This window comes from Limulus polyphemus, unplaced genomic scaffold, assembly GCF_000517525.1.
Source record: "Limulus polyphemus unplaced genomic scaffold, Limulus_polyphemus-2.1.2 Scaffold3225, whole genome shotgun sequence".
Lineage (NCBI taxonomy): Eukaryota > Metazoa > Arthropoda > Merostomata > Xiphosura > Limulidae > Limulus > Limulus polyphemus.
This window is the reverse complement of record NW_013668835.1, coordinates 29,758-46,295: the sequence shown is the minus strand read 5'-3', so window position 1 is coordinate 46,295 and position 16,538 is coordinate 29,758. Positions and strand designations below refer to the sequence as shown.

The 16,538-nt window shown below is 34.6% G+C and overlaps 1 protein-coding gene across 5 annotated transcripts in view; it reads right to left on the bottom strand.

The window, feature by feature from the left end:
- The window catches only part of LOC106468931 (colorectal mutant cancer protein-like), an 89,638-nt gene that overhangs the window by 44,058 nt on the left and 29,042 nt on the right, over window positions 1-16,538 (bottom strand). The window contains exon 1 of one of the 5 annotated variants that reach the window (XM_013929384.2): window positions 692-1,344. The exons of the other annotated variants lie outside the window; for them this stretch is intronic. Within the exon in view, the coding sequence (XP_013784838.1) occupies window positions 692-814 (123 nt within the window). The 5' untranslated portion in view covers window positions 815-1,344. Of the gene's footprint in view, window positions 1-691; window positions 1,345-16,538 lie in introns of those variants that run through there. 5 annotated transcript variants of the gene reach the window in all.

Below are 16,538 nucleotides of genomic sequence, written 5' to 3'. Positions count from 1 at the left end.
ACACCGACTGCCTCAATTAGTGGTCCGTACAGACTGAATCCATACACCGACTGCCTCAATTAGTGGTCCGTCCAGACTGAATCCATACACCGACTACCTCAATTAGTGTTTCGTCTTATCATGGTGGAAATATGATAATTATAGTTCCACCACGTATACTACTACGCACTTCTCTTTCACCAATGCGTGAACTAACCGGCCCGAAATTCAATACATGTGATATTTGAAAATAAACACTAGATGCAATTTTAAGTTTGGTTTAATTTTGAATTCTCAATTAAGTCCATGATTTCAATCGGACAAAATCATAACTACAATTATAGGGAAATAAATGTAGCGGGTTCAACAACATTTTATGAGGAGAGGCTCATCTTTTGTAGTTACGCCAGTGCACATACAGCAGTCCAAATTTAAAAATATATTTTTATTATAGTCTTTGAGAAATGGATTAAACCAAATGATACTAAATGCAACTTTTCATAGCTTTCCACGTTTACGGACTTTCATAATTTATGTAAATTTCAAGTGAAATATTCGCAAAATGTTAGATCTATATACAGCATACTTTTTAACCAAATATCCAAGTAAATGATTTATTAATAACTACCACGAATACCCATGTCGATAAACTTATTCGTTAAGAAAAATATTAATGGTAAATATATACATTACTATTAATAATATACGTCACCTCTGTTCTGTTCTTATGGCGGTCACTACGTCTTCGACTTTTAGCCGAGGCCATGTCCGCGATCACGTGGTTTGGGTCGTCACCCTCATCTTTAGCCACTTCATCACCACGAGTGCCTTCCATAGCAAGCAGGATTTAGATTCTCACAAAGAAGCTGGCACGAACTGGGACTAGCCCAAAACATCGTCATTACGTAAGTGCATAACAGTTACGTTTACGCAGTAACAAAATCTTGTTAATACTATACCGCTGTTTCAAAGAGTTTAAACGTAAGATATTATGCCAGTAATGCAGGAAACTTGAACAAAAAATCCTTTATAAAACGGTATTCACTGGCGGCACACATTCACGGCTCGGTATCTTTATCCATCAGAAGCCAAGGCTTAAAACAGCACCCAGCTAACCTCAGTCACATGTCTCCAGACTGCGGCAAGACGTTAGAAGCTTCGGCGCCAAGCCTGTTTGGCCGCAGTGTTACTACATCCGCTGGCCGATCCACTGCGACATCACAATTGTCAGCTCTTCACTCCCTCTACATTACCCGCTCTTTCACATTACTAGCGCCCCCTACAACCTCTTACCTCTAGATACAATAATACAGCCTGAACTCTTCATACGAAAGTAAGTTTTTTTGGGGGCTAAGAGAAACCCATGAAAGATACTAAGTGTGTACTCTCGATAACAGCAAATGATGAATTTCAGTCATAAGGCGAAGAATTATGAATTATGTCAATTACTAATATGCAGACATTTGGATATCATAATTAAAGTCAATACCATATATCTATATAGGTAAAAGGACGGTGTGCATCCAGAATAACTAATTTTCCCTAGTTACACGATGTTGAGATTGAGAATCAACATGTAATTCCAGATTCCTTTCAAAAACTATTTGTTGCATGCCGGCTCCCAAATTATGTCATATAAAACGTATGATGTGTGTGTATATTGATTGTAGTTTCATTCCTCACATCCCGGCTCCCAAATTATGTCATATAAAACGTATGATGTGTGTGTATATTGATTGTAGTTTCATTCCTCGTTTGTCATTCTTTGACCATTTTGTTCGTCTGTTTTCATTTCTTCTTGAATAATATGGTAAACAAATAGCACACGTCATAAAATGCCTGGTAATAGAACCCCAAATCGAAATATCTACGGAATAAACAAACACAAACCTCAAGCTATGGGTATGAAAAAACATGCATATATACTCAGATCCTAACACGAAACAGAATTACGATGAAGGCTAGCAATCGATAAAAATAAGAAGGATAAGAAATATGCCAGTTACTACAAGAGTATGATACTTACACATGTGTTTGGAATAGTAATGGATTTTTCACTGCTTTCTCTGCTTTTTTAGATCAGTTATTTTCTTTCAAAGCATTTAGCACACAAAATAATCAAGAAAATGAAAATAAAATAAAAACATACCTATAAAAAAAGTCTCGTAGACGGAATACAGTTTGTAAATATTTGCTATCTGTGTTGCACCCATAGGAGGGATCGAGTCCCGAATTTCAGCATTATAAGCCCCAAGCTTACCGCTGAGCGACGGGGTGGGGGGAAATGTTATTGAATAATTGTACACATATATACATAGTGTGATTTGGTATCAAGGGACGGTATTTTTTTTTAGTGTGCGTGGCTAAACCATGTACAGTATTCAACACATATCTCTCCCACAAACGAAATTCTATGATCAGTTCTAACAGATTCGAAACAATGAAGAATATTTCACTTCCAATTCAGGTGTGTGGATATAATATTCTGTATGCAATAAAGAAATAACTTCCAATATCCTCAACCTAAGCTTCCACATAACTTATAAAATATCTACACTATTACATCTCGTCTTAACATGTGTTCCTGCCAAAAAAACATTTATCGACATTAGAACGCTAAATTATTTGTTAATTAATCGCCATTAATACACTGCTTTTAAACAGAACAAGAAGGAAGAGCACAAATTAAGAAACAAACTACAAAAATCTGAATAATGGCACCCGTTTAAAAACATCTTAAATGTGATCTATGGATAGTAATAATTGTAATCCTAGGATTTTGTTTCCGAATCCCCGAATTTCGGTGGTTCAAATTCTGGGATTCTAAATCTTTCATTTATTTGAGTTATTTTGTATTAATTAAATATCTGCATTCCTTATGTAACTTAAGCGATTAGAAAATAACGCGAACACCGTAGACTGGTAAACAAGTATTTGCACGAGTAGCTTTGTTATTAAAACTGTTATTTTTACCTTATGAACACTCAAATCGGAATCTTTTGTACGCTCGTGTAACTACGTTACCATCACTGAGCAAGAAAGGTTGTTCAGTAACTAAAATGTAAGCTTAAACTTGAGTACAGGAAGGTTTCTATTAGCTTTTAATGAAGTTTATTCAAGAAACTACATTGATTAACTATCGCTATTGGAGAAGTAAAAAAAATCACAGGATATCACTGACACCGCTCTGGTCTATACGATCCCGAAATTCCCAAAATTTGGGAGTTCCATTAACGTAAGGGATCCCAGGGTTGCAGCCCTTAATGGATGGACAGCTACGTATCATCAATCATTAAACATGATTTAGTTTCATGATCTGAGTCAATTATGAAGGCCTGATTGCTCTAAGCATAAAACGTCAATTAAAATGTCAAGTGCAAAGTTTAGTATACTTCCTGTAAAATCGCTCAAATTGACTCAGAAAGTTTGGTGAAATTTAATGAATAACCTTAAGTTCTTAAAAGTGGTTAAGAAAAAAAAACAGTAAAAAACAGGACCCAAAAATGCTGAGACACACGAAACGGGGAGATGTTTTATATCATTTTATGTTTGTGCACAATATGTAATATTACCTTATACAAACGTGTGCAAATCAACACGCGGTTACACCCCCTTTAATATGTGTGATAACCAATACGTGTTTGGAAAGATTTTGAAGGCCATCTTGCTTTCATTCTGAGATGATATCTTGAGAATGAATATGTAAACAAACACGAAAATTGGTGGATATCTTGGCAGAAAACGGACACAGATATTGATTTTATATAAACGTTATATATACATAAAAAAAGGGGACACGTAGTCGCCAAGTTGAAAGATGTATTGTTCATTGTAAATATATGATATACTATACGAATCACGAAGTTAAAATATTACTAAAAAATCCCCCACTTTACGGTGGCTAAGTTAGAGACTAACTTTTTACCTAAATACCAATGAGATGGTAAGCGTAAAAACCCACCACATTTTAATTCATTAAACTGAGTATGTCACAAAAAAATCTCGCGTATGATGTTTTATCTGTATAGGTGGTGTAGCATTTTTATTGTTTCGAAACCCTTTCATTCTTATCGTTTACACAAAACTTCGAGGATATGTATATACATTTGTGTACATTTATATTCAAAATTGTAACAGTGAAACTAAAAATAAGGTGTTTGAAAACCTTGTATTGATCAATAAAGGACATCATAATTAAATTACTCGTTCACTTTTTGAATTTTTCCTGTCTCTTCACTATTATTACAATTAAGAACACATACAAAGAAGGAGAGAAAGATGTTAATTAACAATCTAACTAATCAGCAATACGTAATTTTTATCGGATCTCACTGGAACTGAAACCGTAACCTGTTCCCGAGTTGTTGTTGTTTTTTATCTAAAGGCAGTGAATATACTAAAATTAGGTTTAAGACTGCCTCGGTTGCTTGCGATTTGATATTTGACTGATGTAATTGACTGCATTTACTCCCACCTACAGCTCCTTCCCAAATCGTTGCCTCAATATTGTATAAATTGTTATATTCTGAAACTCCAAATACCAACCCCAACCCCTACTCGTCAACAAAAATCGAAATTTTCTTCCAGAAATTAAGCATTTCTAACCAGTAGTGTGTCTGCGGTTTTGCCTTTCTCATGGTAATGTTTCTTGCATTGATAAAAAGACCATAGGTACAATTCTAGTTATCATTTAACAGTTTCCATGGTGTTGATCCTATGGGTATATATCTGGTACAGTAGAAACAACAACAACAAAAGTGAGTTCATTTTAACAATGTAGTCGCTGATAAAGTACCTTCCTTTACATTTTTCTCTCTGTTTATAATGGTAGGTGTGTACAATATATTGCTATTTTACACTTAGACGACATTTTACTCGAAGATGGATTAAAATACCTGTCCCTTATTTTGAACTATCAACCACAGAGAAGGCAGCCATTCAGCTGTACCCGCCGCCACAAGGCTTTGAACTAGATAATGGATTAATTCTCAGTTTTATAACACAAACGAAGCTGTAAGTGCGAGACGTATTCAACTGCATGGCGAAGTGAACCTTAGACCTTACGATACGCAGTCTGGCACGCTAACGAACAGGCCCTGTATGTAATAGAATTAGAATAACGTTTTTAAGACCTTTGCTACTGAATTACAATCATAAAAGTGCTGAAAATCTGTTTCAGTTTGTTATTTCAACCATGTAATGTTTAAAACAACATATTTGTACTAAAGTATGCTATATTTTTGTCACAGGTTCTATTAGGTCACGACTGGTAAAATATACTTTGGTGTATTTATAAGTTATTACAACAAAAAAGTTAAGTTTTTAAGCATTATTTAGATTATAAAATCTTAAACAAAAGAGCAACAACTAACTAGAGAGACACTCGTACAGCGCATACCTCCGTCAAGCAGCGTAGATCATATTTGGCTCTCAAAAAATACGAAAATGTGTCCGTACGAACACGGACCATTTTTGGCAGGACAATGAGGAATAATATTCTACATATGTCCACCAAGTTTCATTAAAATCCGATAATTTTTTATTGAGTTATAGAACAAAAATAGTGTGAAAAATCGACCCTCGTGTTAACAGATAGGATTTTTTTTTTCGTGACCTTGCAGTGACCTTGAACTTTGACCCTAAAAAAACTAATCACTTCTATATTTAGTCACAGTCCAAACTTATATCAGCTTTTGTCAAAATCCATTCAGCCGTTTTCGAGAAATGTTGCTGACAAACACACACACACACTGGTGGAAATATAAGCTCCGTCACCTGAGGTCACTTGAGTTAATCAAGATGCAAGTTATAGAAATTTAAATTTACATTTAGTATGCACAAAATATAATGAAATATATCAAATATTTCATGGTGAGTTTATACCAAACATGACGAGAAAAAAAAAACTGAGTACTTTCAACTAATACGAACTTCAATTATATCTTGACAGCTTCATTGGGAGGGTGCCAATCACAACACACAACAGCCGGTATAAGTGGACCAAGTACGACAAGTTTCCATGTGGAAGTTATAACGAAACCTTCAGAATGATGTGTATTAATGAAGAATACGACATTTCTCCGGGTTGTCATGTCGCTGACGTCTTTAAAGTATATATAAACTTATAAATACATATAAATAAAATAGGAGATCATACAAAAAAACACTTTTCCATGCGAGTAAAGTAGATGTTAGCAAAACATATTTGCCAAAGATGCATTAAAATGATACAAACCATTGCAGTTTGCTGCAGTTTCAAGCTGCTATTCTTTAAGCAGTAGAAAGCTGAAGGCAAGAGTGAAGTCCAGCTGGAGAAACTTAGGGCCGAAGGGCGAGATGTGACCCAGAATAAATGGAGGTCAGTTTAAAAAATAATATTTTTCCAAAAAATTTGGTTCGTTTGTCAAATTTTACATTTAACTTAACAATGTTCATTGCAGTATAATTTTACTTATTTTATTCACTGTGAATTTAGAAGTAAACTTAAGCATAATACTACCTAGAAGGCGTGCGTAGGCATATGCCCAAAACAGTAAAATGTTGATTAAAGTTCCAGGATGCAAATCAGGCCATCAATGTATCCTAGTTAAAAACTGGACATAGTTCCTTACAAACCCTTTCTTTCAATACCTTTAAGACTAGCCCCCGGTGGGATCAGCCGTAAGTTTATGACCTTACAACGCAAAAAATCCAAGGTTCGATTCTCCTCGGTGGACACAGCAGATGGCCCCAATGTGGCTTTACAGCAAAACAAACACACTCGAGAATAGAATTTTCTAACTCTTTTATGTTTTATATATGTTTGAGCAAAAAGACAAGACACTAATCTCGAAATGAAACGTTCAAAAAGATAAGACGCTACTCCCGACATGAAACGTTCTAAAAGACAAGACACTACTCCCAACATGAAACGTTCAAAAAGATAAGACGCTACTCCCGACATGAAACGTTCTCTGAGAGTTTAATATTCTTCCTTTCGGGTCTTTTTTTTTTAACTTTACAGAACTTTTCTATACACATTTATTGGGCTTCAGACGCATTTTCTACATTGTAAAAACAAATGCCCCAAGATACTTAATTAACAAAAGAAATTCACCCTTTTCTGAAAACTGGCATAGCCATGCCTACTATCAAATCATATGCAGCCTTTGCTCAGTAAAACTGCCTGTAAATGAAATATCAACATACATAAAAGAAATTATAAGGATGTCAACAATGACAGCAGCTTCTTGTGAAGCAAATATAGTTTCTACCTTACACACGTTTTCATTCGAAGTCATTTGTATAGATATCCGATAGATGGGGCATGTTGTATTGGCCTTAAGTTTTGTTTGTTTGTTTGTTTTGGAATTTCGCGCAAAGCTACACGAGGGCTATCTGCACTAGCCGTCCCTAATTTAGCAGTGTAAGACTAGAGGGAAGGCAGCTAGTTATCACCACCCACCGCCAACTCTTGGGCTACTCTTTTACCAACGAATAGTGGGATTGACCGTCACATTATAACGCCCCCGCGGCTGAAAGGGCGAGCATGTTTGGTGTGACGGTGATTCGAACCCGAGACCCTCAGATTGCGAGTCGAATGCCGTAACCATCTGGCCATGCCGGGCCGCCTTAAGTTTTATTAAGTGATTTTGCTTGAAGAAAAACAAAAACCCTTGTACTATACCTGTCATCTTTTCGTGAAAATAGCTACTTATTCATCACAACCTGCACGACAAAATACCTATCAGCTGTTACACAGAGGGCACCGCTATGAAATACTTGAGAGGCATAAACTGAAAAAATAAAATAAAAAAGGGTTTACAAAATAAATCACTACTGATTAACCATTCATTCCGCATCCTGCATGAATCACTTGTATTTCATGAAGATGATTATATCTATTGTCGTAGTTACCAGGTGGACGTAAAATATCGCGAAATACTTAATTAAACAAGATAACAATACCGTGATGGGTTTGTTGTCGGTAATTTAAACAAGATAACAATACCGTGATGGGTTTGTTGTCGGTAATTTAAACAAGATAACAATACCGTGATGGGTTTGTTGTCGGTAATTTAAACAAGATAACAATACCGTGATGGGTTTGTTGTCGGTTTTTTTAGAGCAAAGCTGCACAATGAGCTATCTACGTTCTGTTCACCGCGGGGAATCGAACCGTGAATTTACAGTGTCGTGAAGGCAGCAGCGTGTATGGATAACAAAACGCGTCCTCGCTAAATACTGGTCTCAATCCATGGCCTGGTGGTTAGGGTGCTCGACTCGTAATCTGATGGTCTGAAAATCGAAACCGTTACCGAACATGCTCACCCTTTCAGACATGGGGCCTTATAATTTGACGGCCAATCACAAAATTCGTTGCTAAAATAATAGCTCAAGAATTGACAGTGGATGGTATTAACTAGCTGTCTTCCCTCTAGTCTATCACTTCAAAATTAGGTACGGATATTGCAGACAGCCCTAGAGTAGCAAAAACTAACTAACAAACGAAAGGTACTCCTCAATCATAACTTACTAGAAACATTCTGGATATATCACATAATGTATATTTAGGTACTTCCAGTAAAATCCTTCAAATGTTCCTTAATTACCTCCACCCTAATTTAGCAGTGTAAGACTAGAGGGAAGACAGCTAGTCATCACCACCCACCGCCAACTCTTGGGCTACTCTTTTACCAACGAATAGCGAGATTGGCCGTCACATTATAACGCCCTCACGGCTGAAAGGGCGAGCATGTTTGATGGGATGGGGATTCGAACCCGCGACCCTGAGATTGCGAGTCGAGCGCCCTAACCACCTGCCCAATCCATGGCCCCGAATGAGACGATGGTTATGTTTTCATCTGTGTGTTTGTCAGCAAGATTTCTCAAAAACGGCTGAATGAATTTGAACAAAAGTTAGTATACATTTGGACTATAACCCACTCATATATAATTAGTTTTTGTGTGGTCAAGGTCAAATGTCAAGGTCACGAAAAAAAATCCCTATCTGTTAACATGGGGACCGGTTTTTCACACTATTTTTGCTCTGTAACTCAGAAAAATATGATCGGATTTTCATGAAACTTGGTGGACATATGTAGAATATTATTCCTCATTGTCCTGCCAAAAATGGTTTGTGGCCGTTGATAACAACGAACACATATCTTGTATTTTTGAGAGCCGAATATTGCGCTCTACTGAGTGCTACTCTAGTTTCCTTTGCGTTGGTATTCATCTATGTGGTATTCGCGGAGGGCTTTGGTGACTCAAAGTTAAATTATTAATCAAACTTTCAAATTACCAATAAATAGCTACATTCAAGCACAAGTTAACCTGTACAACTAACAGAACTGTTAGCTTTTCAGAGAACCCGCCCACAACTTTGTTTATTTTGTAAGCATATAAATGTGATTCTGGGAATTTTCTACATACATTAGAAGGTGAATTATAAAGGCGAGTGACTACAGATTGACAAGTTTTTTACTCCGTGCACTATCAGTTTATATGAATGTGAAATTACAACACTGTAGAAGAATAGGTCACAAAACACACTATGTTGTACAATTTGTGCTTTATCTAAGATCCTGAAGTGACGTAAGACAACAATTTCATGGTCGGCCAATCAAACGAGAGTTATGCTGTCCTCTATTTCTTATCGAATCGATTTCTTCGCTGTAATCTTATTCCAAGGGCTGTGTTTCACACTTCAGTGCTAATAGAGGATTTCTTAGCGTGCACTTTACCATAGCAACAAAAACTAGTAGCTGAGAAGAAACACATCTTGTATTTCATAAATTTTCTTTACGCTAATATAAAAATAAACATCTAAAACTTACATGTCCAAAAATACATTAAAACGCCGACAATTCGGCATTCGAAATATAATCTTGTTTGTTTGTAGTTATGTAAAAAGCTACACAATAGGCTATCTGTGCTTTACTCACCGCGGACATCGGAACCCGGTGTTTAGCTAATGCCGAAATAAAAACTTTATGAACAACAATCTTTTCTTTTATGTCGTACAGTTTTTAGGGTCGTTTTGTTTTTTTTTTGTACCAGAGAGAGAAATATGACTTCATTATAGTTAACCAGTTATCACCTTACGTCTGAACATAGTAATTCAAACAAATCAAGTAATGGTTATGCGCGTGAAACTCAAGTGACCTTTATAACAACTTATCCTTACTATCTAGAAACCTTCTATTCGCTGGCCTTAAAGCTCAAGATTGGATTTCTATATATTTTACAGATACACCTTTATTTCTTTCTGCATGAGTATAATGAGTAGGTCTTTGTCCAACGTTCTTCTAACTGTATTATAAACATGACTAAACGAGATGCGTCTCAACGTTCGTTTAGAATTAATCCAGAATTATAAGCGGATGCAATTATCCAAACAAGGTGGGGTAGGGAGACAATTTTCTTTACTTGACCTTTTGAAAGACTAAACGATATAATTATGAGAGAAAAAACGTCGACACTGCCTTACAATTTTCAATTAACCAAATAAGTTAATTACCACTTTGACTGGTCCATTTTTAAAATGCCAGATAATTTTTCACATTAAAAAGGTTATGCTTTGGAAATGTTCACAAGATTTACAGTTTCAAAAGAATTATTTTCAAATCATCAGAATAATCTTATAATGTTTGTTTGTTATTATACGCAAGGCTGCACAACAGCAGAGATCGAATCCCGATTTTTAGCATACAATATCCCGAACGCAAATATCACTGTATGATACAGAATCCCCCTTCACTTGGCAAAAGGTATATATTATCCTGAGCATAAAGAGCACTATTAAATACAGAAATATCTTTCCTTTGGCACAAAAAACATCACAGAATTTTATCTCTGCTAGCGGTAGGCATACCATCCTGTGCATAAAGATCAGTACCTTTAACATTTATTATTAATTTTTACGATTTTCTTCAAAAACATATTTAATTCGAGTTTTCTTTGACATATTGGAAAACATATTCCGAGACTTAAAATGGAAGTGCTGTTCACATATCTAAAAAATGATAATAATTGTTGATTCAATCTTACACCACTGTAGGTACGATAACCTCACCTAATAATTATCTAGCCATTTGCAACTATAGTAAAAATCAGCAGACAAGCATTCAAAACTCTGAAGCCGCTTTTATCCTTCTTATTCCCACAAGCAACGAACTCTCAAGTATCTTGATTATCAGAAGTTCCTCTTTATGTGTAGCATAGCTCCTTCTAAACTTATCCTTCTTATTCCCACAAGCAACGAACTCTCAAGTATCTTGATTATCAGAAGTTCCTCTTTATGTGTAGCATAGCTCCTTCTAAACTTATCATTCTTATTCCCACAAGCAACGAACTCTCAAGTATCTTGATTATCAGAAGTTCCTCTTTATGTGTAGCATAGCCCCTTCTAAACTTATCCTTCTTATTCCCACAAGTAACGTACTCTCCAAGTATCTTGATTATCAGAAGTTCCTCTTTATGCGTAGCATAGCCCCTTCTAAACTTATCCTTCTTATTCCCACAAGCAACGAACTCTCCAAGTATCTTGATTATCAGAAGTTCCTCTTTATGTGTAGCATAGCCCCTTCTAAACTTATCCTTCTTATTCCCACAAGCAACGAACTCTCCAAGTATCTTGATTATCAGAAGTTCCTCTTTATGTGTAGCATAGCCCCTTCTAAAGATGCTTTATTAAATGTTATTTTCTTTCATAACTACGAATGAAATTTAACTTACGCAGTGCTTGTCGCACTAATTATTAATTAGTTTTGAAAACGCCGTGAAATCACAAAACTAGAACACAATTCATTACCAAGAATGCGTGAGTGTAAAACGCTGAACAAGAAGATACGAATACTTATCGCAAAACACTGATTACTACAACAAGAAAGGTTCATTAAGGATAGAAAAAAGTTTTTGATAAAGTGCAACAATTTCGTAAATATAACACATATTTCATCACTTTCAATAGATCTTGTTAAATATATAATTCATTGTAACAATAATAAGTTCTTGATAAAGTGCAACAATTTCGTAAATATAACACATATTTCATCACTTTCAATAGATCTTGTTAAATATAAAATTCATTGTAACAATAATAAGTTCTTGATAAAGTGCAACAATTTCGTAAATATAACACATATTTCATCACTTTCAATAGATCTTGTTAAATATATAATTCATTGTAACAATAACAAAATAGTTTTTGCCATAGTAGGAAGAAAGTAACCGCATGTGTACATACTAAATGTACAAACTACATGTTCAAATCAAACCTTTTAAGCTTTGAAGAATTAGACCACGCTAGAAATATTTAATGATCGTTTCCACTAGTTTAGTAGGTGTTTCAAATAAAAAGTACAGGTTTGATAATCCCCAGATTTCAGAATAAATGTTATTCTAAGTCTATAAAATGCTTCGAATATTATGTTTTGTTTAAGTCTCCATGAAGCAGAAACTGTATGACCAAACAGCAACAACAGTTGAACACGGTACTGAACACATTACGTCAGGATTTCAACCATAGAGATATAAACCTAAGCTTCTAAAACTTTAAAATCATGAATCTTGGGTTATATAAACCTTTTGAATTTCAACATCACCAGCAAATGTGTACGCAGTCTTTAATCAACAAAAAAGCACGGAGTTTAAAGTACATTCCGACCTTTTTAAAATTCCAAATATATTTATAGCTTTGCCCACTGTACCTCACGTGTCAAGGTATGAAACAAACCTATCCATGTCTGAGTACGAACAAACACGTCATCTACTACGTATTAACCCGTAACAAGGGCTTTTTTGAATCTGTAATGTATAACAAATTTCGAATATTGGAAAAGTGCTTGAAATTCTTAAAATCATGCGCGCAAATATAAGCAATTAATACATTTTTTTTTATTTACAGTATGTGATTCCGAAAACTATATGTCTATAACGCACACTTTCAAGTACCAAATAACCATTCTTTACAAAAGTCGCCTCAAGGTATCAATAAATTTCATTGAACATTTAAAACATGGTTAAAATGACAGCCAGACATTAAATAAGGAGAGATTAAATCTCCTTTAAACACGTCGACAGAGTTAGTGAAAATGTGTGATTCGGTAAAAAAATAGTGGGGTTGTGGTATTTTCAGGTTCACTGATTTCCTTTCGAGTAGGATCCGCAAAATAACAGGAGGTTCGAAAGAAAATGTTTTATGTGAGTAAATCTTAATTATCTTGGTTTATTTATTTGCGAATAAGAAGTAGACTGTAAACAACTGAAAAAGGTGTGAACATAATTTGTATAAAAACACAATCAAATTGAATAGTGTATAACAGGGGACGACTCCTTTACTGGAGGCTGATGTAATCATATAAGGACTGCATATTTCGTGGACACTTTTAGCCTAACATTGTGATTTTGAATTATAACAGCTTCCATTGTTGACTCCGAATAGAGTATATTACTATAAATTTCATTAAACCAAACAGCTTGAGAATCCAAACTTAAGTCTCCAAAATTCCTTTGATAACAAGAGTTTAATATTAAGCTGACCTGTAAAAGTCTTCGAGAGACCTGAGAAGAGGTATTAATAGTAGCAAGAGGGATTGGTTAAATGTGTTATTCGAACAACGAGAGAGCAAAGGGACTTGATAAACTAAGATTAGTTTGTTAACAGCGCGTGTAGTTGTCGCTCCGCAGTAGCTGAACTATTTACTAAAGGAAGTACATCAAATAACTAGTACTACTCTGAAATTTTCTGGGAACATGAAGTCGACTTGCCGTGACCCTCCAATCTTTATGTTAAAATTAGGTTTTTCATTAGATAATATGAAAAAAAAATACTGTAATTTTTTAATGAATATGTTAACGAAGAAACGTGTTGAGATTTACAGATTGCTAAACTATCTATTACTACCCGAAAAAAGAAGTTATTATGAAGTTAATCATAATAATTGAATTATTATATTTTGCAGTACAATAAAAACTGGTTACTAACAACAAAATGGCTACGAGTTAAAATGAAATCCGCATATTGCAAGTCAACCAAGTAAAAAAATATATAAAATAAAAAGTACCTCTTACATACGCAGAACTGACTTGTATAGAAGTTCATTCGCCTTGAAATGTGAACTCCAGAGGAAAAATGACTGGGTATGATTATGGTAGTATTTATGCAGGCAAGCTGTCGACGATGAAATAGGTTAAATGAAAGTTGCATCAAATTTCAGCACTAAATGATTTTCTCTTGATCGAAAATACTGCTTGCAGATCTAGTCCCCACGATACAGAAGTTGCATTGTGTGTAATATCAAAACACTGAGTGAATTAGTGAGTCATCAGAGATCTTCGCGACGCCACATTAACTAATACACCATGTGTATATAATGAACCGAACGTTAAGCGTGTACAGAACGTTGAATAATTCTATTCCATTCCGCACCTGTGTCTAAATTACTTCAGTGTAGAAGATTCTCCAATCTGAACACTCTCCTTCTCTTTCACACATATACAGATGAATAATGAAAGTTAAAAATACATTTTTCAAAATTTAATAACTACTACTGCACGAGAGAGATATATCTAGTAAGAATAAGATCAATTCAGTGTTCTATACAACACTGCAACCCTAGCCATTAGGCAAATGGCTAATATATAATTTACAACACACTGTGCTATGCATAGAAAACTTATCCAGTAGAAGATAAAGTAGGAATTTTGATAACACTCACAAATAGTAAGAAAAAAAGCAACTGACAAAAAATATACAATTCAACTTATCTCTTCAAATATTTATTGGAATGTTTTACATAAAACGATATTACTTTCATTTATATCTCACAAATAATTCGTTGAGTCGAATAATTTTGATTTGTGATATGAAAGAAACCAGAACTGGATAATCACATATATAAGTGATACAAAAGGTCAAAACAAAGCAACCGCATGTATTAAAAACTATAAAACTATCTATATATATATATATATATATATATTGCCGAGAGTGCATCTAACTATTTTGTAATGTTAGAAAGATGTATTATAACTTTTGTGGAATCTAATAAAAAGATTCATCGTTCTGGTACACCAGTGTTTGGCGAAAGGTTTTTCACAACTAGTCGAAAATTAATGGTCCAAGTGAGTTAAAATGTAGTACGTAACCTGATCCTCTGATTATGCAGAAACCAATAAAAGTTCTACCAGAATCCGATAAAAATAATCCATCGTTCTGGTACACCAATGTTTGACGATAGGCTTTCCACAATCATCGATTAGTCAAACATTAATGGTCTAAATACCTCAAAATGTCACACTTAAACTAATCCTCAGTTAATGCAGAAACCAGTTAATGTTCTACCATACTGGTACTACCAAACTGTGTTATGGTGGTCAAACTTTATCTAGGAACAACTTACGCTTTCTACCTTCAAAAAGTTCTGTTTTAACAAGAAATTCAAAAACATCTTAGCAGTTATTATTGTTTTTATTAGTAGTACTAACTCTGGATGTCTGTATGAATAAGACTGAAGTGTAACTACAAAAGGATTACCATTAAAATGTTCGCTTAATTTACATATAACACTACAGAAATTAAAGTTCATAGCAAAATGCAGTAACTAGTTTTATTTATACAAAAACAAAATGTACACTGGCATACTTTTAAAAAGTAAAAACAAAACATTAAATTATCAAACAGACTGCCATACATCTAAAACACATGATGCGACTTTTTCCGCAACAGGATAACAACTAAGCACTTACAAAAACAACAACTGATTGTCTTGAGTTTCAATAACAAGTTAACACTGGAGATTCACTGTCTCTACAAAACTTTCAATACTTCTGTAACTGTAAAAACAGAGACAGACTGAAACTGATTTTACTTCTTTATATTGCCGAGTTGCAAATACCACATGTGAAGATTAGTCAGGCCTAACGTCCAGAAAGTTATCGTATTTTTAAACCTGTGAAATGCAGGAGCAGAAGCGCTGTCATATTCTGAATAACTGGCCACCAGATTGCACGAAACATAAATAATCTAACTTCTTGTCGAAGTTAGAACTTGAAATTTATCATGTGTACTTTTTTCAGTGTTTCCATACGCGTGTTTACAATAACACACAAAATAGATTTACTGTGAAATTAGTTAGCCTTAGTCACCAAAAGGCACTACATTGCATAAAAATGAACTCCGAAGAAACGTTACTGGTGAGGCTGCACAAACATATCTTGGTTAATAACTTCTTAACTTACTCAACTATGTAAAAACGTATGTCATACAATCTTCAGTGATACAGGACCGTCCGAACGTATGCAAAAAATATATCTTAATCAGTTTCAACTTACGAATGTAAGTTGTCTAAACCTGAAATACATTTTCAAATACTGAATTCATTGTTAGATTACTGTTCACTCGAAAAGATGGTATAATCTGTTAACCCATATTAAACCCGCAGTACACAAGCTAACATACATTAAGGCAACATCACTTAAGTTTGTTTCTATTACAACGTGTATACTAAAACCAGTTCAGGTATTTATCTGATTAACAACTTCAAATTTAACAATTAAACACTAAAACGTATAAA